At 40.5% G+C, this 24,151-nt stretch overlaps 1 protein-coding gene across 2 annotated transcripts in view; it reads right to left on the bottom strand.

The window, feature by feature from the left end:
• LOC147150390 (E3 SUMO-protein ligase PIAS1-like) overlaps positions 1–24,151 on the bottom strand; it is a 58,673-nt gene that overhangs the window by 16,655 nt on the left and 17,867 nt on the right. Inside the window, exons 1-2 of one of the 2 annotated variants that reach the window (XM_086024993.1) lie at positions 9,383–9,445; positions 8,683–9,178 (exon numbers count right to left, since the gene is read on the bottom strand). In XM_086024993.1, the coding sequence (XP_085881119.1) occupies positions 8,683–9,175 (493 nt within the window). In that variant the 5' untranslated portion in view covers positions 9,176–9,178; positions 9,383–9,445. Of the gene's footprint in view, positions 1–8,682; positions 9,179–9,382; positions 9,446–24,151 lie in introns of those variants that run through there. The other variant, XM_086024992.1, reaches the window with a different exon arrangement.

The following is a 24,151-nucleotide window of genomic DNA, read 5'->3' on the forward strand; positions in this document are numbered from 1 at the left end:
TCCTTTATGATCCCACTCATATTATCTGCAAATACTTCAGCCCCCTCCCTTCATCTACAAATATGTCATCATGTCATAAAGATAAACCAACACGCATGAATGCAGTGAGACTAGAACACCTGGTAATTCCGCATCACATGTAGTGTTTAATTTAGGTACAGTATGTACTGTACATATTTTGCTGTTAGAAAGATAAGAGTAAAGCCCATGAGGAAAGAACATTTCTGTTGCTTAATTTGATCAAATTCTTGCTTGTTGGTGGTTATTATTATACCATGGAACTGAAAGTATTGTTGAAAGACAAACTGTGTGTTATTACAATTGACAAACTAAGACAGAAATGATGATGGGTCAATGCCGACCATCACAACAGACGTTTGCGTGAGTGACATTTGTTGAAATTGTCTTCATGTTTGATTGTCAAAGTTAGGAAAAACAGACCAAGCGCAACCAAATATGTTGGTTAAAGTGGAAGTCAACCCAAACATATTTTTTTTCAATAATATGTTCTATGCAAGCTAGTTGAAACAGGGCATTCTGATCAATATTGCGTTAGCCATCTGAGGGGGCGGCCATTTTGTCACTTCTGTTTATTGAAAATGACATCACAACTGCTCAGGGCTCCGGTAACAATCAAATCATGGCTCAGCTTCAGAAAACAGGTCAGCCGTGATTGGTCGTTACTCGGATGTCAGTCCTGTGTCAATGTTGAGTCGAACAAGGGAGTTTTTCGCCCGTGTACTGCTTTTAATGACAATGTTAGAACGAAGCATATGTATTCCAAAATGTGTTATGCATGATGCGTTACTTTTTTCTCGTTGACAAATGCACATGATAGTTTGTTTGATGCACAAGACAAGAAACCAAGTCACTGAGTCGTTTCAATTAAGAACTCACTGAATAGTTTATACGAGTGAAGCCTGCATGTGACTATTTTTTTCTACTTTGATTATATTCTGAACCGTGCAATGTTTAGGTGGCATGTAATTTATTTGACCTTTTGCATAATTACATATTTTGAGACTGCTGATTCTTTTGATCTGTTAAAAACCGTGTTACTAAAAGCTGTTTTTTCAATTATCTTTGTGACTGAGTAACTGTTGTATTGTGACAGCAACGGTTTTGTATTTCTTCATGCTTTTGAAGATATATATAGATTTTTGTCAAAATTACGGCAATAATATGGCTGGTTTTTTTTTCAGATAATATTGCGTAATAGCAGTCACCATAAATAAATGGAAAAATATACAGGTATTCGGAATCGGTATCGACCGATCTCACTCATGCATGATCGGTATCGGTGTCATAAAACCTGGTCGGAACATCCCTAATTATGATAATAACAAATTTACTGGGACTGCAGATTGAAGGACAACAGTAGGTAGGCCTACTATTGTCAAGACATGTCTAAACAGCGAAAGTGATACAAAATAAAATTGCATAGATATTCAGAAGAACGAGAGGTATTCACCACAATTCTGGACAATATATTTTAGTGTTATGCCAAGAGCCTTGGATTGTTTTAAGAGATAACAGGAGGTATTGCTTTCTTTGGAAATAACTTTGCCAATGAATAACATGCAAGGTGATTCTAAAAAGGTGCAATATGCTAATAGTGCTGATTTTGGCACTAGAGTTAGAAGGAAAAAAAAAAAGCCCCAAAAAACCCTTTTGCTTAAGGTCTGGTCTTAGGTATGAGCTAAGCTAAAGAGAATTCACTCAACTCAATCTGCTTAATAAGCACAACAAAGCCCAGCTGGAGTTTGTTAGCATGGTCCGGCCTTTGCTACTTTTTCATTAATTTAGTACACCACAGGCAAACTGATTCATATGCACACAGACACAAAAGACCGCTCCAGTCCCAGAAAAACAAGAGCAGAACACCCCTCCCCAGAATGTTGAGTCCAATTTGTGACAAAAGATGAGATTTAGAATTTACAAGATAACCTGTGTAATTTCCTGCTCACAAGCAACAGGGATTGTTGGAGCTGAGCGCTGAATGGGGTTTGTTCTCAAGCTATATGGTCATATGGCTCATTAAGGCATTCCAGTGTGCACCTACAGAAATGCTTAGATCGGTGTGTTCTCAGTCTGGCAGCTGGTCCCGCTATTCTCGTCAATGCAAATAGTACCCACTTTACAGACTGTGTCAGTGCTACATGGGCCACACCCAAGACATCACATCTGCGAATAACACGCACAGTGACATTGAACGTTCAAGTCGATTTTAGAGGTTATGTGGCGCAATGTGTTTATCAGCACAGCTTGGAGTTGTGTTCATTTGTTTATGTAGCTTTTACTTTGAGTGTTGGGCTTCGTTATTAGCTTAGCAAAAAAAAAAAATGGATAACAATATTCTTAATTAAGTCTATCACTTGGTTATAGAGTATGTGATATTCTGTGTTTTTCCTTTCACTATGGTAGGTTCATTTAAATCTGAGTTATATACTGATGCCTTATTACAGAATATACAACCACTATAACCGTACCACGAAATCCATACCGCAGTTAAAGACCAAAAAACAACATAATCATTAATATCATAACAAAAAATAAAAATACCCAAATCATCGACTTTTTCACTAAGTGATTTAAAGTAAAGCCAAACTATAAACCTTATAATAAAACCCAAGTATGCATGCATCGTCTACGGTGCTCTGTCATGTCATGTCATTTTCGCAAAAGTGTCAAAAGTATTGATGCTCATGTAGAAGTATAGATATTAGGATTTAAAAAGATTTGAAGAAGATGAAGGAAGTTTAAAGTATCAACCCGAACGTTTTACTAAAGTAAAAGTAGAAAAGTAATGGTTTCAAAACTATTTAAAGTATGAAAGTAAAAGTAACGCCAGGGGAAAAAATGCATCATAGCGAAAGTCACGTCAAAAATATTATTTTTAATATGTTTTATGTGCCCTGATAGTTTAAACATGGTTTTCAGATTAATCTCGTGTTCATGGAATAATAATTCATCAGATTAGGTCACCCCACCCCAAAATTGATCTAACTTTAAGGACAAAAGATGGGACCATGCCACAGGAGCCTATTGTGAATTACCCTACTTCTGCCCAAGATTTTTGTTTTCAAAAGGCAACGATGATAATAATATACTGTATTAAAAATGTATATTGAAGGCTACCTGTTTCAGATGTATATATGCCCATTAAAAATGAGCACATCTAGCAGACCTATAATACATCTTGCTGGCGTCAGGCCAAAACCTTGTAACTCCGAAACAGTAACTTTTCAGGAGACCCCAAAAATGGCAAGTTTGTTCACCCATTAGCATTGCATCACGAAAGAGAAGCAAGCCATTTTCAACACTTTAGATTGGTCAATAACGTGTTAAAGTAAGACCCGCATGTGTGGACTGACCAACAGTACTGATTTTTTTTTAAAATATGAAATTCACCAAAATGGTACTACTGCGGTTTTGGCCCGACATCAGCGATATACTTTGTACATTTAAAGAGCCATAGATAACTACTGAGCATTAATGTGTGTTTCATGGAGCGGAAGATAGACCGATAGTCACCTCAAGTATTGTAATGGTGCAAAAGTCAAACTTCAATGGTGCGCCATCACTAACCTTTATTTGAAGGTACATCCAACTTTGCTACAAATTTGCACATAGCATGTAGCAATAACATAAGTTCAAATAACAATAACAGATAGCTATGAATTCAGATTTGGCAAAAGTCGAATTTCAAATGTCACTAAACGAGCTTGCAACGTTGAACCACAGCCTGTTGCGTGCCGGCAAATCGCCAAGTTCCCAGCCATAGCAAACAGTGCATTTAATTTGAGCTAGCATTGTACATTACTAGGTATTACATACAGCAAGAAATGAAACTCGTAACATTTGGCTGAACTCTAATGAACTCTAACAACCTCGACACCCCTTGATGATAACTTTCAGAATCGACCCCACGCTGCCAGCACGCAAGTCAGGCGAGTGTAGCATCAGCGACTCCTCTATGGTGCTCTTTTTGTACAATTTAATTGCTTTTTTTATGCACTATGGCACGGGTGTCAAACTCATTTTTGCCACGGGCCACATCATAGCTGTGGTGTCCCTCGGAGGGCCGTTACGACTGTGATCCCATAAAAATGTATGATCGCTTTTATTATCACATATACCCAACAAATTGATGGATAACTAGTTTTGAAATCAGAAGCCAGTAAATAGTTTGTTCAACCGTTTTTCAACGTATTTTAAAGGAGGGATTTGTAAAAAATGCTTGCAATATCTCATATGTTGTGTTAACAGTGAAGACAATTTCAAAGAAACACATCAAGTCAATACACATGATTTGCCTTCGGGGGCCACATAAAGAGATGTCGCGGGCCGGATCTGGCCCCTGGGCCTTGAGTTTGACATCTGTGCACTATGGGCCATGAACATTCGCTACACCTGCCAGGATCTTAAAGAGATTGCGACTGGCACCAGATATCCGTTTTGATTACCACAATTACTGAGTCTGGATCCCTCCAATGCTGGAGCAATATATCAGATTTAATGATTTAAGTCTTTTTTTTAGGTGAGTATTGATGAGATCATTTGGAAAATAACCTTTGTTGAGCCAATGTACGTATTTTTCATTACAAAAATCTCACCGGTACCCAGTCAACCAAAATGTAAAAAGTATGAGTAATGTACTGAAATAATGAACTTGTCAACTCTCAATTTGGGGTAAAAGAATTAGACTCACTGTTTCTACTTCTTAAAGGGAGGGCTCCTGGAACATAATTTATTTAACGTGCATGACTGTTCGTGTTGACATTAATGTATAGTGCCATATTTCTAACCTTTAGTATCGTTTTAGCATTTTATGAATTTGTGTAAGGGCAGAAATAAATGCATCAGAAGGAGTGGGGCTAGGGAATTGTTGAAAATGATACCATGGATAAGTCAAAAAGGGATGCAGAAACAATTGCGGGAGTAGTATAAATCACAATCAATACATTTGAGAGAGGCATATGTTCATGATCATGTGGTAACAGGGCTCTCTTCCTTATAATCACGGTTAGGGTTTGCTGAGCAGTCTTTTAGAACTATTCAAATTTTCAGCCTGGTGAAATTACGTGCATCATTTTTCTCTTGTTTTTTTTCCTCACTCGCCCTTTCTCTAACTGTTCAGCGAACACTTATACATTATTAATACGGAAGTATGTCTGGTTTTGGAAGGAACCATATGTGCAGTACTGTATGAGCGCGTGAGAGACCACAACGTCTATATACAATTTCAAGGACCAATGTATTCTGCAGGCACGGTTGTGTGCCTGCCTGCGCAATTTTATCACTTTGAATGCAAATGATTGTATGCAAAGCAGAGTGATGAGGGAATACACAACAAGAGGAACGGGTAGACCACATTTAGCACATGCAATAGAAGGAGAAATGTAAGGACAGAGCTGCGACCAACATGTATGTACATGCCTTGGCAGGAAAATAAATGACATGATAGTTTCTTACGCTATTAAAATGCTAATGAAAAACATTACAGACATATATTTCCATGATTTTACAATATAGTACAAAGCCGGAGCATTTAAATGCTATACTAAATAAATAGTGGATACTAGAACACTCAATAAAATGATAGATCTAACCAAGATTGGAATGAAATCTGGCCAAACTAGAGAATTGATCACAACGCATAAAACAGACACGGTCATTTAACGTGTTCACTAAGAAAAGACGAGCTAAGGTTTTTACATTAAAGAATCTGTCTTGTCATGTGTTAAGCCTAATGCTTGTCACAATAAAATCACATTCTCAAGTCTTAATTTGACAACATGTCATGCATTAAGATGGCACCAATTCACATAGTATATACATTTTTCAATTCAGATAAACAAAGTAGGTCAAACGTACGCACTAACACATACTAAAATAATAATAAACTGGTGTTTTTCAATTTTAAAGTTGCATACACAGTGAAATTAATTGGCTCTGGAAGAAATTTTTTAATTAGAACATTTTGTAAGTAGAGACGTGTTTTCCATGTAAATGCCCTAATCCGTTCCAAATCCCCCAAAATTCAGACATAAATGCTTTATAAAGCATAAAAATGCATCAAAACATGTAACAAATACATGTTACAATTAGATTATTTCACAATAAAGGAGAGTTGTGCATAATGTAAAAAACAAAGAATAGAGTAAATAATAAAAATGACGGTCATTTCCCTTTTAATTGCTGCCCTCATCGTTTTTTGCCCTATTTGGTTCATGCTCTCTCTCAGAAGTGGTTTTTGCCTGGCATTTTGTAAAGAACTGAATTAATAACGTGGCGACTGTCGATACATTATGGTCATATTCTTTGGCGAGATCAAGCTAACGCATCCCTTTTTCTTTTTCCTTGTTTCTCCATCACTTTCTTGGGGTCCATAGCGAATACTGTAATTAACGTAAAACTAACAGAACATCTCATGGCCCATGGGGCGAATGAGGAGGACGCTGCATAGACATATCTATCACATATCTATCTACCTGTCTATCTACACATATAGACAAATATGGGAAAGGTCCCTCTTAGCCAATGGGATGCCAGGAAGATGCTAGATAATAGCCAATGGCAGAGCAGCTATGAGTATGTTGCGTTCAGTAAACTGGAGCTACGAGTAGTAGCCCATACTGTATTTTTACCTTTCGTATCCTGAAATGTATTTCGTAACAAGAGGCACCACTGTGTGTGTGTGTGTGTTGGAGTTTGCATGTTCTCCCCGTGCCTGCGTGGGTTTCCTCCGGGTACTCCGGTTTCCTCCCACATTCCAAAAACATGCATGGTAAGTTGATTGGACTCTCTAAATTGCCCCTAGGTGTGATTGTGAGTGCGGATGTTTGTCTCTGTGTGCTCTGCGATTGGCTGGCAACCAATTCAGGGTGTCCCCCGCCTATTGCCCGAAGACAGCTGGGATAGGCTCCAGCACGTCCGCGACCCTTGTGAGGATAAGCGGTAGGGATAATGAATGAATGTATTGTATTGTATTGCATATAAATACACACACACACACACACACACACATCCACACACACAGTGGCTGAAATAAGTACTTAACACCATTTTTATTTCCAAAGGTGGTATTGACATGAAATTTTCACCAGATGTTGAGAACAAACCAAGTAATCCATAAATGCAAAAAAAAGCAGGACAAATAAGCTTAGAAACAAAGTTGTGTGTAGTAATGATACAAGTCGTAATGATACAGGGAAAAAGCATTTAACACATGACGAAAGGGAGGTGCAAAAAGGCATGCAAAAAGCGAAGACAACATCTAGACTGTATCAATAATCAAACAGCAATCCAGCCCCTTGTCTATACAAATGAATATCAGTTGGTTCAGTCCTAATTGATGGCCTACAAAAAGGTCTTGTTGCCAAGGTGTGAGTAAAGAAACATCTCAAAATGGGCAAGAGTAAAGAGTAGTGGCAAATTGCAAACTAATTGTTGCACAGCATAAAGATGACTGGTTACAGGCGCATATCTAAGCTTCTGAATGTTCCAGTGAGCACGGTTGGGGCCATAATACATAAGTGGACACTGGAGAGCCACTCATACCACCCTAAATTTGCCGCGATCAGGTGCTCCTCGCTAGATTTCTGACTGAAATGCAGTCCGCCACCATAGCCTGTATGCACGCTCACCACGCAAGACCCCATTGCTGGAAAAAAAAGCATGTCAATGCTCGTTTAATGTTTGCTGAACATCATTTGAACAACCAATTAAATGCTTGGAAAATATAGAATAGTCTGATAAGAGCAAAGTTGAGCTGTTTGGATGCCATACTGCAAACACGCCACGTTTGGAGGAGAAATGGCACTGCACAATACCCTAAAAACACCATACCAACAGTGAAATTCGGCGGTGGGAACATGATGGCGTGAGGCTGCTTTTCAGAAAATGGTACTGGCAAACTTCATATCATTGAAGGAAAGATGAATGGGCAGATGTACAGAGACATTCTTGACAAAAATCTGCTGCAATCTACAAGGATGATGAAAATGAAACGAGGGCGGACATCCCAGGAGGATAATGATCCAAAACATACTGCCAGGGAAACTCTCAATTGGTTTCCAAGAAAAAAATAAAGCTGTTCGAATGGCCCAGCCAATCACCTGACTTGAATCCAATTGAAAATCTATGGAAACAAAAGGTCCACAAAAGAACACCATGGAACCTTCAAAATTTGAAGACTGTTTGTTTGGAGGAATGGGCCAAAATCACACCAGAGCAACCAATGAGTCTGGTTTCTTCATACAAAAGGCGTCTTGAAGCTGTCATTGCAAACAAAGGCTTTTGTAGAAAGTATTCAAGCGGAAGTCAATCAAACATATTTTTCTCAAGAATATGTTGTATGCAGGCCCACTAGTTGAAACACGGCATTCTGACTAAAATTGCGTTTGTGGAATATGAGATGCCCCAGAAGCCTGTCGTTTGACTATTTCTGCTTTACGTTTGACTATGTCACCCCGCCATACATAGGATGCCTTGTTTCTACTATTGGGTCTGCATAGAAAAAATACTCAGGAAAAAAATATGTTTAGGTTGACTTCCTCTTTAAATTTGAGCTTTTAGGATGTCCGGTCATCACAATCACTGCCCAAAAAACACACACATAATGAACATAACAAACCCACCTCGCGTAATGGATGAAAAACACTGAAATGCTGCTCTCACCGAGACTGGTTGGCTTGATGAGCTCATCAAGCATGTCATAAAATGGCAACCGCTGAAGCTTCACATCTGGGTGGACGGGGTGCAGCGGGACCGCAGCGGACAGGTGGTGCGTCAACCCGGTGAACTCGTGCTTCCCGGGGCCGAGTAGCGAGAGGGGTAGTAAGGCAGCGGGTGATGGGGTTCCACTGTGACCCGCGTGGCCCTCGTAGGCCAGCTGCGTCAGGCCAGCAGGCAAAGCAGCTCCACCTCCTCCGACCACCCCCGCTGTGGCCGGGTGATGCGGTCCGGGCAAGGAGAGCTCGGAGTGAGACACCATTTTTGCAGGGAAGCGTCTGCGGTACAGCTCTTTGATCTTCATATGCACGGCGGGGCTCGTGGTGGCCTTTACAAGAAGCAACGCCTTGGTTAGAAGCTCGTGCTTACGTCCGTGCTTGTTGCGCCCAGCGTAGCCCAGCAGCACCTGGAGCTCCGACACCCGCAGGCTCATCACCATTTGCTATAGCAGACACAAATGGAGAGAAAGACAAGAATGACAATAGTGCAGCTTGCATTCCCACTCAAATGGGAGATCAGAGGCTATCCATGGCTAAGATCTCAAATCTTCTTTAGGTAAAGCTCAATCCGCAGAACGTCTCGTGAACGTCTTTTTCTGCAAGGAGTTTTCCATTGTTTTACTTTTTTCTCTGTAGGGTAAGCATACCCTTCAAAGTCGACGGACAATACAGAGAGGCAAGATCCGGCCTCGCAGAGTTGCCATTCAAACTTCTGTCAAAATTGCAAAATCTCAACTATATGCCATGTTTGAATGGTCTCAATAGGCCAACTTAAACCACACCTTACAGGTGTGCCATATCAAGATGCTGATTAGACACTATGATTAGTGCACAGGTGTGCCTTAGACTTGAAACAGGCACTCAAACGTCATTTACAAAATCAATGCACTACAGCGTGTAGTCTACAAACACCTTAGAGCAGGGGTCACCAGCTCCGGTCCTCGAGGGCACCTGTCCTGCAGGTTTTCCATCCCTCCCTGCTGTAACACACCTGTTAAAATGATCAGGAGCGTTATCAGACTTCTCAAGAGCTTGCTGATGAGCTGATCATTTTAACAAGTGTGTTGCAGCAGGGAGAGATGGAAAACCTGCAGGACAGGTGCCCTCGAGGACCGGAGTTGGTGACCCCTGCCTTAGAGTGTGTAACTAGCGATGGTAGGATATATTACATTTAGGGACGCTCGATCGGGCACCGAATAATGATCGGCTGATTTTCGTGAAAAATGACGTGATCGGCATATTCGAGCAAAGCCAAATCCGACATTTGAAGAAGTTTGCTGAGTTTACGAGGTTCACCGCATTGAATAAAATCAAGGCGGACACAGCAGCAACAAAGACGGCAGCTAACGCAGCCCCTGCTGACCAACTCAAACCCATATCACCGCGACAGGCAAAAGCTAACGCAAATAACCAGGAAAATAATGACATTTATCTGACTTGATGACGAACCATTCTCAGTGGTGGAAGACACCGGATTCCACCGTCTGCTAGCCCACTTTGAGCCTCGCTACGTGCTGTCCATGCAGCGCACATGGCCAATATGTTTATCGACCAATTTTTGTGGTCGACTCAGCTGAGTTTTTCCAACCCTAAAAGTCACCCATATCGAGAAAAAAAAAATCATTGTTACTACCCCTTTGGGTGAGTTAAATGGTTTGTGCAGTGTGCCCCTGCAAGAGGCTAACAATAGAGCAGGATGGCAGAATATGGGAGCGCTGGATAGTCCATCCAGCAGTCCATTTTCTACAACTGGTTGTCCTGTTCAGGGTGACCAGGAATCTGGAGCCTATCCCTGCAGCCTTTGGACGATAGGCAGACTACACCCTGGACTGATCGCCAGTCACTCACATATTACATAACGAGAGACAACCATCCACACTCACGTTTGCACTGTCAGAGTGTTGGTTCAACAAAAAAACATACAGTGTATGAGTAGCCTTAGATAAGCATTTTCTGACAGTCCAATCACCATGTACAGACACCTGCACCAGCATTAAATGTAGACACAGTTAGCAGTCATGGCATAGCCGTCTCCTTTGTATCAACAGATACACACTGAATGTCCCTCATTGGTAGCACACATTATGTAAATGTAATTCTGAGGGTCTGGATGTGAATAACAGAGGAGTTACAAAAACACATCATTCAAACACAGATGGCTCTGACAGCAAGACAAGGAGCTTCAATCACAGCAGCAGCACGCAAGTAGCAGCTGTCCATCTGTGGATTTTACTAGAATGACTTCCTAACTTAATGTTTTTCTGTTTCATATCCCCTTTCCGCATAAACACGCACCGCCAAGGAACTGCCCTGCTGGTGACATAAATGACGGGTTCCATGAAATATGCATGTGGTGGAATGGGAAAGATGAGGTGGGGAGGGTGGTTTGGCCAAATGATGTCAATGGCTGGCCACCATTTCAAACACACTTTTGTATGTCTCAACACAAACACATACAAAGCAAACCACCCGCTCTCATTCCAAAGCAAACATGCACATAAAAGATATAAAACGTACAGAAAGCATGACACAAACACACGCACACTTTCACCATCCACCACACTGCGGATGTGTAACATTCCTCTGCCAGACCGACAAAAAAAAAAAAATAGGAGAAAAACAGTGGGGGGATGGAGGGAGAAGAGCAAAAGAAGAATAGGCTATAAGTCACCATACGTTCCCTGCCGTTTGAGTTTGTCAGATCTTGACTCTCGACTGTGCTATGTGTAAGTATGTGGTTAAAGCAGACAAACAGGTGTGTCTTCTTGTGTACAACTAAGAATGATACAGTTTATTGATAAACCGTAACAACATTTGAAATGATGACTATAATCGTTTGATAACCTTACTATCATAATTAGCAGGGTAGTAGTTGTCTTTCGGCTTCTTGCATCAGGTGCACACCACAGCAGTAAACAAAACAAAGGGAGAGAATGACGCAAACCATAGAAGAAGAAGAGTGACTAAGACACCGAAAAATAATAAGACATCAAACGCATATGTTATACAGTGCTATACCCATTTTTTTCCGCCAATAAATAAGAATAGGGCAGAAGTGTGGAGTAGTTACAATTTGTAATTTGCAAAGAGGCATATTGTTGCTGATTGTTGTTGTTGCTGTTTATAGTTTTTGTGTTCAATTAAAATAGGTGCACTTATCGGTAATTTCTTTGGGTTTGCATTTCTTTTACCAATATTGTGATAATCTCCAATAAGCCTGATAATTACTTTCATTATAATAGTAGACATGTCCTGATCCGATCACGTGATTGGAAAACAGGCCGATCACGTGATTTTCAGTTGATCGTGGACTGAGGCAAAAAGATTGTTTTTCTTCATTTTCTGAAAATTTTCAAACTCATAAAACGACCAAATAATCCCCCCTACCCCCAACCAAAAAACGATTTATGTGCAGAACGGTTCCCGACGTTGTGAACGTAACCTGAATGCAACAGGTTGCTTGCGTAGCAAGCGTGTAGCATAACTGCATGTGATTCTGCCGTCCATAAGCGTCTTTTAAGAAGTTTAATGACCACCCAGTTGAAGTTTACTGTAAAACTTAACACACGCAAAAAAAGAATTACAGTACACACACTGCATATTTAAATACAAAACATGCTTTGTTTTCAAAACATCGCTAGTGCTAATTGTTAACTCTGACCACTTGAGGACAGCAGTTGGTCTCTTTGGATAAAAACAGGAAGCAGAGTACTGTGTAGAGAGCTGCCGAACCGTATAGTAACCCGATCCGTATTCGTCAGATAAGTGGTTCCCTTCTGGATCAACGAATAGCAGCAGAGCTTCGTAAAGGCGCGGTGGTAAGTGCTAACTTCCTATGTAGCTTATGTACCTAACTTGTAGCATTTTGCTCATTGCTTTTGGAAATCGAGAGGTCACAGTTGGACTATTTCAGTGTTACAGTATCCATGTACTGATCTGAGAATGAAATGACTTGGATGGATGAGAATATTCAGCCATGCTTCTGTAAATGTGCTGTGTCTGTACCACACAGTTTGCCGTTCCACAGTTCCAGTGGTGAACTGGAGAATAGCGCATTGCAAAGAGAGGTTAAAAAAAGTACACAATATCCCGCAGGGAAAAAAAAAATACATATTGATGCTAACTATATATTTTTCTGAAATTTACAGGTACACCCAACAGCAGTACAACTCCCACTACTGTTGGTAGAGCAGAGAAATGGAAAAGTACTCACAAAAAACACAGCAAAAATGACGAAATGACGAAACCAAAAATATTCCTGTATACTTCAACCCCCGGAGCCATATTGTGGATGAGACCAACCTGTATGCACATCAGGGCCTCTCCTTGCACATAGGAGTGTTCTTCCCCCTTCATAACACCCCCAAAAAACTATTGGATTTAAGAAACACGCAGATCCGCATACACACACACACACAAACATTCTTGCAAATCGCTAAACGTTTGTAAATAGTTTATCAAATGTGAAAATGTTGCTATTGACGCACTTTATCATGTGTAAATAAATAACTTTTTCTATCAGAAACACATTTCCATCGTTTTTGTTGATGTTTTATACAAAGAAATAACTGTCAAAGATAGTCTCAAAGTCATTGTTGTGCAGAAAATAAATCTTTTCACAAAAAAACAAATTTTCTCCTTATTCTGTCCGAGTGGTTTCATTCAAATCACCTATTTTCAAATAGCGATTACTAAAGAACAGAATAAGGTAGAACAATACTTTTTTTCTACTTTAAGAGTGGAATCCAATCTTTCATATGGTAACCTCCATGTTTACATAGTCCTAACACAGAATATTCTGTCGGCCTTGAACGATAAGTCAAAATACTCGAGATCGTCTGGCACTCGCGGGGTTGTCTAATGCTTGGCACTGAAAAAAATTTAAGTATTGCTGAGGTATCGGCAGATACTTAAAACCAAAGAATCGAACTCGGGGTGTCAAAAAAAGTGTGATTGGGACATTCCTACATATAATGGTGAGTTAGTGTGGCTGAGAAATTCAAATTCTGAAATTCAATCTGTCGGCCCTCGGAAATAAAAACTGCACAAAGTTGCAAAACGTAGCTACAAATTTAACCTGCTTATAGCAAAGCCGATTTTGAGCCGGATGTGCACCTCCCCAGAAATGTTGCAACATTGTAGAACTGGTGCAGACCAAAAAAAAAAAAAAGGGAATTATTTCAGAGCATCACATGTTCTACTTCCCATTTCAGCATAGCACTTCAAATATTGATCTGAAGGTGTGCTTCATGGAAAGCAACATTTATGACAAAGGAAACACCAGTCAATATTTGTCCATGCAGTGACACAGTTAAAGCTGCACAACAACACAAATCCTCCAAATTCGTTTGTTGCTTACAAGTCTAGTGGTCATCTTTAAATCTTCGGAAATATAGCAGTTACACAAAATCAGAGGAACACAGCTTTAGCCCATGTTGATATAAGTATTAATAGACAATGTATGAAAATCTAAATATAGAAAATGTAACCAGTATTTTGCACATGAAACATCTCTGTGGATGTTGACTTGGCAACAAAGACTCTATTGTGTCCAGAGATGCCAAGCCTCTTGATTTTCCAGAATATGCATGAGACAAAAATTCATGACATTATGGACATCTAATAGTTTAATAGTATTTCTTTTTAATGCATCCTCCATTATATCTGTATAATGTAGTGCATTTTTGTGCTACTATAAATTGTTAATTAAGGGCGCGTTCACAGAGGGTGAAACTTATTAATTACACTCAACAAAAATATAAACGCAACACTCACTATCAGAGATTTAGACTGGTTTGTGAACAATATTTGAGACAAATAGTGATTTTGTGTATGTGAAAGAAGTTTTAGACCTTCGAGTTCATCTCAGAAGAATGGGAGCAAAAATAAAAGTGTTGCGTTTATATTTTTGTTGAGTTTAAGATGATGTCTCTATGTCTACACGTTATTTTGAAATTATGTATTATTATCCGTAATATCAGGAGTTGTACAGAATTTGACCTCTTGGGCTTTCCGTGAATAGCATATCTGCAGTGGCTTGGAAATTTCCCCCAGCAGCATCCCATTAATTCTTAGTTCCAACCAATAATCAAAATCAGCCATTGCTAGTGGACAGACAGAACTGTGTGAAGGATGATAATTGCAAGGGAAAATAATGGATGGGAAGATGAAGCAAAGGGGGATGGGGAGAGTGTGAGAGCGTAGCTGAGCCTCCAAACCAAATGAAATTCCCCACACTTTCAACAGGAAGGGGGAAGATAAGGAAGGAGGGCTTGTGGGCTTGAAAGGTGCTGCTCATATGGACACATCTTGTGGGAAAGGCAAAAATTCAAATAAGGCAGGCCGCAATTTAAAGGCAAGTTTACCATATCGTCGCTGTCCTGTGAAAAACACACACTGCACATTTTTAATTTTCACTATAATGCGATGTCTGTAACGAGGAAACATGATTCAGGTAAAAATAAGAAAATGAAAGAAAATGGAGTGTTTTTTCACATGACAGCGACGATATGTCTCTGTTTGCTAGCCACACTAGCCTAATTTTTTGGGCACTCTTCTGCAACCTACCAGGCTCCATCATTTTGGGGCGAAACATCGACACTGGAGCACAGTGTCCTAAGGAAATATGCAATTAGATTGGTTAGTAGTGTCTGAGATGGGCACTTTACACTATTTTGCCGGACCGTCATCCATCCGTGACCTGGACACCCTTCCGTCATCGTCCCTCTGTCCTTATTCATAAAATAATCGTCCTCCGTCCTCTATCTGTGCTTGTCCTTTTAAAGCGCTTCCGTTCTTACATTTCAACAATCCGTGTCACAACCCTCTCTCCCCCCGCAAAATTTCCCGGCCCTGATAGCAGCAGCGCATGTATCCGTCTTATGAGTCCGTTGCTGTGCCTCTCTCCGGCATCGACCCGCCCATAGCACCATCTGATTGGTTGCTCGTGCAGTAGGTAGCAGCCATTCAGCAGTGAAAGCTACTTGTTGCTCTGCGAGTTTGCTCCGACTCTCAAGACTCACGCATCGGGAGAGGAGAAAATAGGTAAGTTAAGGCGATGGACTTTAGCGAAATTGTAATAAATCTTTTCTACAACTCTCGACTACTTGTAACGTTACTATGAGCCCATTAACGTTATTTAAACACAAGCGAAGCGGCAGCTCTGCTCGCTCTCAGCCTCTCTACACATACCTGAAGTGTTCATCACTTGAATTTTCAGTAATTGTACTTTTGTTTAAAACACACCAAGTTACCTTGTGTATTAAATGTGCGATATAAATAAAGCTGCCTCTCCCCGCTACTAGTCATTGGGGAGCAGTTAGCTCGCAGGCTAACTCCCAACTACCCGCTCATTTGCTGTGTCAACCACGTGGCTCCAGAGAGAGGTTTAATCAATTGAAATAAGGTTGCTGATAACATTAATAGGTAAATAAGTAAGAAGTGAGTGAGTGCATGTGCGTACCTCTTTGTGTCTATAAGCCACATTAAAGCTGATGCAGAAGTTAATAGCAAAGCCCTGCAAGTGAAAGTCAATAATGGCTCTGCCTGTTTTACTACTTTCTGCCACAGAAAAGCAGTATGCCGAAGACGGTGGATACATATGGGAGACACAACAATAAAGGAACACCCACAAAAAGCAACGGAGAGATGACGGTCGTGTTGATGAGATTTTCATTTCGCTGCGGGCCAATAGCTGCGTTGAAGATTCCCTTTTTTTGTATTTGAACTTTAAAACCAAGATAAGTGATATGTGAAAGATGTACATTTCTGTTCCAGCATATTGCATTTGGGCAAAACTATTACTGTCGTTAACTTTAAGGATATATTTAAGTGTATGTTTTCATTTAACTTCATAAGACATGCTGCTGAGCCTGGGAACTACCTGCACTTTTTGTTAAAATTTTAAAACAAAGTTGTCCATTTTCTAAGATCTAAAAAAAACTCTAACATATTGCAAATCGCAAAAGATGGAGTTCTTATTATTATGAAATTTGATGCCAATTTTTCCTGTTTTTCTGCATGTTAAAATCTGCTTCAAATATCGTTATCGGACTACTAATAACTGGTATCGGGCCTGAAAAAAACATGTCGGTGTATCACTCTTAAGTGTCAACCGGGATAGCATTTAGCTGTCAACACAACCACCGTCGGCCACCAAACTACGGAGCCCGCCAGGGGACATCACGAGAATATTTCAGATTGCATTATAACGCAATACTATTGCGTTTTATTGCAAAACGTTTGTGTCATAACACAATAAGTTTTCAGTTTTTATTGCGTTATTTTGCAATAACGGTGGAAGGGTACCCTGGCTGTAGGCTGTAAGGTTGATAAACGGACCGCAATTTTTTTCGGTAAATTGTCCGGCTCTGCCTATTACTCCATAATGACAGATAATCACATTTTAAGATGCAGCAAGTACTGGTCTTCTACTGCTACAGACCTGGCCAACCTGCGGCTCTTGAGCTGCATGCAGCTCTTTGGCAGGTTTCATGCCGCTCCTGAAGCCCTTTTCAAAAATTAGTTTAGCTGAGCGCAGCGCGCCGTCAACCCCATTCGTTGTATACGGGGTGAGGGGTGGGGAGCACGGAATGGTGACAGGCTGACAGGAGACTCCTCTATTTCTCCATTTTCTCAATTTGAAACAATGACGTTTTCTGCTCGGCTGGGACCACCGAGTCATGTGACTGAATAGAATGAAGGTTTAGTTAGGTTCACTTGATCCTCCTTTGCCATCTATGCACGCTGATTCGCCAAATGAAGACTTTCGTAATTTCCTCCTACTTTGCAGCCAATCAATGGACCCATGCGTCTATTGTTTTGAGACAGTAATAATACTCGATATTGTAAACTTGCACATCGTGAAAGGAACATTGACTAATATTGATGACGATATATATCACCCACCGCTACCAGTCACCTCAGTGCAACTCTTGCAATAAGATCATATTGCGCAAACTAACAAATCTGGATGGATACATGAAAGTAGAAGGCAAGGAGTTTCCTGTCTTTGACGTGCTAGCGCCGGTGATTTTTAGCCGACTCAGATGCTCAACTTCGCCAAGCGGCTACAGTCAGGTGAAACAAGAACATGTCCTGCGGCAATAATGAGCCTGCTAACAAGTTGAGCTAATACGATTGGTCAACTGTAAGGCATGCACTCCAAGAGAGTATTGGTTCACTACAATTACACTTGCATGAACAACGAATGAAGGTAAATGTAACTGTATCAAAGATGGGGTATAGCATCTTCCTCAAATAAACTTTTAAGGCACTAGTGAGCCAGGAGCATAGATGGTAACAACAATGCACATTGCACTGCATTACATGTACATTGTACTAGTTTTATCCATCCATTAGCGATACCGCTTATCCTCACAAGGGTCGCGGGGAGTGCTGGAACCCAATTTAGAGTGTCCAATTAACCTACCATGCATGTTTTTTGGGAATGTGGGAGGAAACCGGAGTACCCGCAGGAAACCCACGCAGGCACGGGGAGAACATGCAAACTCCACACAGGGAGGGCGGTGCCGGGATCGAACCCACGACCTCTGAACTGTGAGGTGGACGTGCTAACCAGTCGACCACCTGTATTAGTTTTACTACCAGGTATTTAGAAAGGTATTTCCACTGGCTAGTTAGTTATGTTTTATTTTATCTTAAATCAATTATTTTTTTCTTAATTGCTTAAAAATATCAATCGCAGTATCAATCAATATGCATTATACTGGTATCAACTGATATGAAATACTTATATTTTGATATTTTCAGTTGTATCACCCAGCCCTAGCATATGTGTTTTATTTTGGAGAATGTAACCCAGTCCACCCCCCAAAATTTTCTTTACAAGAATATGTTCTATGCAGTCCCACAAGTCGAAAGATGGAATTCTGATTAATATTGCATTTGTGGAATATGAGTTAAGCAGTAAAATCCACCCATTTTTGTTCATCTCAGGGGGCGGCCATTTTGGCACTTGCTGTCAACTGAAAATGACATCACAGCTGCTCAGGGATTAGAGAACGACTAATGGCTCATCTTCAGAAAACAGGTGCGCCGTGATTGGTCGTTACCTGAGCCATGAGCAACTGTGATGTCATTTTTAGTTGATAGAAGTGACGAAATGGCAGCTCCCTGAGAAGACTGAAAATGGGTGGATTTTGCAGCTCAACTCATATTCCACAAACGCAGTATGAATCAGAATGCCATTGTTAGACTAGTGACGATGCATAGAACATATTCTTGCAAAGAATTTTGGGGGGCTGACTTCCTCTTTTAGACAACAGTGGTAAGTATTTTTGAGACTGTACGCTAAAGACTAATTGTTCAAATACGACCTAATTTTTCAGAAAGCACTGTCAGTATTTTGTCTCATCTCTGTCAAAACACAGTTTTTTATTTTGCATCAATAATGGCTCTGTTATATCCAAACTATGAAAATGAGCCACCATCCATCATTCTAGGTACCTCAATGAAGACATCTAAGTGAAATGCACATAATAGAATTAGAGGTAATCATGGCAAAAACAGGTTAACACAAAAAATATACCACGGACAATTGCAAACTGGAAAATCGAAACCACACACACCAGCATGGGCAAAAACTCATTCACACACACACGCACACGGTATTTCACTGTTATCATGCAAGGCTTCAGCTTAACTAAGCACACACACAGAGGACAGTCACAAAGACAAAGTGCATGCATGCCAAAGATCTGGCACACAAAAGGTTGGCATGCGAGGGACACCCACCAAGCATTAGAATCCACACACAGCACCAGAGACCATTGGCCTCGCAGTGATTGCCAAATAGCTGGTGTGCACAGCCTAAAGGCATCAATCTGTCTCATGAACACACTTTAGGCATACTCCATATGAATAATTCTGATGAGAAATCTAAACCACCTAAATTGTTTCTACAAGATATAGGATAAACCTTACATTTTCTTGTGGTTTTGTGTTTTATGTCATTATCCTGTGAAATGACCAATGACCTGCGGCTGTAGACCAAGTTTTCTAACACTAGCGGGGTTTACATGGAGATATGTATTCCGATTAGAAAGGATCAGAATGACCAGGAATGAAAATGCTCTATGTAAACACCCCAATGGGAATAAAAAGGCCAAATCCGAATGGAATTTCATTTGGATCAACAGGGGCGGTATATTCCTTTTGCCAATCCGAACGAGCGTCATGTAAACGGTTCAATCGGAATAGCCAGGCTGCGTCCGGTCTGCGCATGCTCTGTCTTGACGTACAGTAAATGCGTATTAACGTCGCTGTATACACACTTTAGAATGGCAGCTTACCAGAGCTTTTCTGCAATGCGATAACTTGTTTTAAAGTACTGGTAACTTGTTTTTATCAAGATGCTGCTTCAATAAAAGTAAAACAATCACATATACTGTGCTGCTAACAGATGAATGAACTCCATCTTGATCACGTGATGTTTACATCGAGCGCCGCGTGTCACATGGCTGCAGGTAAACGACCGATCGGAATAGATCACGTCACATGTAAACAGGTGAACAGAGGTCTGCATTTGGAACGATTAAAATGTGAATGACAAAAAAGTCTCCAAGTAAACTAAACTAAGCTACTGTGTGTGGCTCAGTTTTGAGACTTCACCAGTCCGTCTGTCCGTCACTGATGGACACCCGTTTTGCTGACGTTACACAGGAAACTTAGAAGGGGGTTAGCACAAACAGTAGTGAAGTTTCATCCGTTTGTGTATTCATCACTAACCTTGTCAAGTCCAAATGAACCTCACAGTCCATCATTGACGGACTCCTGTTTTGCTGACAAGAGATGGAAACGCGTCCCAAACTGCATTGACTGTATATGTACAGCAGGTGGCGGTATGCACCCAAGAGAGTCTCAGTCAGAGGCAAAGGTCTCTGTCTTAGGCAGGAGAGAAATTAATGATGTGCATTGAGGGTTTTTTTTTTCTTCATATAAATTCCAGGAGTTATGCAAACAATGGCAGTAAAAATGATATCTTAGTGTATATATACCCAGCATACAGTATGTATTCGGGTTTAGAATTTGACCTTTTGTAGGTTTCCAGTGGTAACAACAGCAGTGTAGTATAGACTGTGTGGATAATCAATAGCAAAACACAAAAATAGCCCAGTGCTTGGTTGTTGTTGATTTGGGTATTAGTGCATGTCTACACATATGCGGATGTCTCACTTTCACAGATAACAGTTTTCTGTGCCTAGACAGAAAGAATAACCATGTCATTATCAAAAACTCCCTTTTTTCTCTTTTTTTATGAATGGTTTCATCTTGGAGTCCCAAATACACAATTATCCCAAACTGTTTTCAAGAGAAAAGAATGTCATGTTAAACAGCTGTTTCCTTCCTGGGTAGAGAAAATTCAGTAAGTTTAGTTGTAAACTCTCAATATTGTTGTCCTACAGCACGCCACTATGTTTTCACAGAGTAATAAAACTATTCTGTACATCAGGGATGTAAAAGTCAAATGGACGGAGGGCCAATTAAAAAATTTGCGACAAGCCGAGGGCCGGACTGATAGAATGTTCATTGAAATTTTTTAAAATGTCCAGATTGGATCGGGTCCTTCGCGCCTGCTGATGATTTCACGGTTTATATTTCTGTAATATATTTCTTTGCCTCTATGCTTGTCACCCCCCTGGCTGTTGTGTTTTTATCTTCGGAGTTCCTAAATAAAAAACAAAATAAAGTACATTACTGCTACTTTTGCGAGGCAGCTCATACGTCACTTCCGTTTGCGTTTCTCCTGCTAAACCGGAAACAATTTTCTGGTTGACTCGGGCTGCAAGATTGTATGAACTGTACATAATGTGAAGTAAACCGGAGAGGATCATATGATTGGTATGATGTCTCCAGCTGACTATTTTAGAGTGGCAAGGTATGAATGTAGGTGCTCCTGTCAGAAAACACAGGCCCGTATTACACATGACACGTCTGTTTATTATCTTAACAACACAGACAAAGGATAACCTAACAACATCATCCAATGCATAGCCGTTCGTTAACAATATGCCTAACCATTACAATTCACTGTATTAAGAAATTAAACAGCCAAACAATACATACAATACACATTCACACGTTTCATCACTAGAATAGTAATCATACTAGCCGAAATAACTAACTAGTGTTCATCAACGTGACATCACTCACGAGAACATATCTATGCTATTATATACAGCAGTTACCGGACACGAACCTAAATGATTAAACTCACCTTTTAACATTTACACACAACAAACGTGGTGAAACACGAGAAATCTGCAACTACTGAGATTGCTGACACGAACAAATTACTAGCTATGTGTCAAAGAAGGAAAAAGAAAAGAAATCACGTCCCTCGCAATCAACACTTAGCGCTCGAGGAGCGTTCAGTGCCTGCTCACAGTGTGGGACATCTCAGCACTACATCGAAATTCAATGAATTTATCAAATGCCAACAATTACTAATAATAAAACAAAGTGAAATTTGTAACGAAGTATTTCTTAATAAAGTGTGTTTTACTCCAAATAACTTTTCACCACAATCCGATTCTGAAAGCCACGAAAAGTGACGTGAAGTCTTTAGTCGGCACGTAGACGACCGAAGGACGATCCTCGCAAAAGTAGCAGTAATGTTCGTTATAACAACAACCAGGGGGAGGCAAACATAGATGCAAAGAAATATATTACAGAAATAGTGGAACGAATTGAATATCTGTGTTGTGGTCGAAGTTGTTTTGTTTCCGAGGTTAATAAATGCATCGTGCATAGTGGAGGACAAACAGGAGAGCCGTTTTTGACTGAACGGTTGTCGTACTGTATTGGCGTCGGCTGCGGCCCACAGTAGCCGGTTGGACGAATAAAAACGTGATAATTAAACTACGTCTGTGTTCTTGGAAGACGCTACAATATATTTTAAAGCGTGACGTCATCAGCAGCCGCGAAGGACCCGATCACATCAGCTACCCACACCGGCTTGCTGCGGGCCGGATCTAATAATAAAGCAATATCATCCCAGGGGCCGTAGAAAACCTTCTCGCGGGCCGGATGTAGCCCGCGGGCCTTGACTTTGACATACATGCTGTACATGGTTAAGAAAAGCTGCACAATAATGCAGTTCTTACAAGTCCCAGCAGACCTGAAGACGGTGAGGGTAATAATGTTGTGTCAAGCAGTTTTTGTAGAATGTGTGTTTGTGTATACGTGGGTGTTTAACGGTTGTGTAGGCATGGGGGTGGAAGCCTGCGCACTACCTGGCCATTATATAAAGCTCCCACTCTCAGCTAAAGGGCTCTGTACTGAGTGTCAGATCCCTCCCTGTCCTCCTCTCCTCTGTGCTCCCATCCCCCACCTCTTAGCCTTCCAGCTTCTCTGACTCTGAAATAACTCTGCCTGTTGTTTTATCTTTCTACGGCCTCTGAAGTATCTAAAATCAAAGTACATTTCATAGCTCAATAAAGACTGGATTTCAGAGTGAGGTATAACGCAAACAAATTCTTTTCCAAGCACCCAAGAAGAACTCAGTTTAGAGGGATTTCTCTTCTCATCGTAAGCACGTTGAAGACATGCTCCCAAACTGCACAGTTTTACTTCAGTTCACCACAGTAGTTTGGAATGATAAACCGCAATCTGGTTTATATTTACACCGCAGGGTGTGTAGGTTGGGTTGGGCGTGTGACACACAGTATAACCTGAAAATTATTTCAGAAATGACCAAGGGGAATGCAACACATTCACTACGTTTTACATGCAGTCAATAACACTTTTAAAACTTGAATATTGTGGGTATTCTTAAAAAAAAACCAGAATAAGACACCTCGAATACTGCACCATGTATATGCGATCCGCAGAGATTTATGTGTAATGATGTAAAGAATATAATATATTAGTCTCACAAGGATATTAATTTAAAGGTGAAGTCAACATATTTTTTCCAGAATATGTTCTATGCAGGCGCACTAGTGAAAACAGAGCATTGTGATTAATATTGCGTTTGCGGAATATGAGAAATGGTCCACTTATTTTTAGCTAGCTCAGGGGGCGGCCATTTAGTCACTTCTGTCGACTGAAGATGACATTGAAGTTGCTCAGGGCTCAGATAACAACCAACCATGGCTCAGGCTTCAGAAAATAGGTGGTCCGTGATTGGTTGTTACCTGAGCCCTGAGCAACTTCAATGTCATCTTCAGTCAACAGAAGTGACAAAATGGCCGCCCCCTGAGATGGCTAAAAGTGGGTGCACTTTGTCACTTAATTTATGTCCCACAAACGCAATATTAATCAGAATGCCGTATTTGTCCTAGTGATCCTGCATAGAGCATATTCTGGAAAAAAACATGTTTGGGTTGACTCTCCCATTAACAAACACAAAAATGCCACATCAGTCTTTAGTTTTCTTCCTCATGATTGTTTCT

The sequence above is a fragment of the Filicampus tigris genome, chromosome 3, assembly GCF_054856515.1.
Source record: "Filicampus tigris isolate MCC_2025a chromosome 3, RoL_Ftig_1.0, whole genome shotgun sequence".
In the NCBI taxonomy this organism is placed as follows: domain Eukaryota; kingdom Metazoa; phylum Chordata; class Actinopteri; order Syngnathiformes; family Syngnathidae; genus Filicampus; species Filicampus tigris.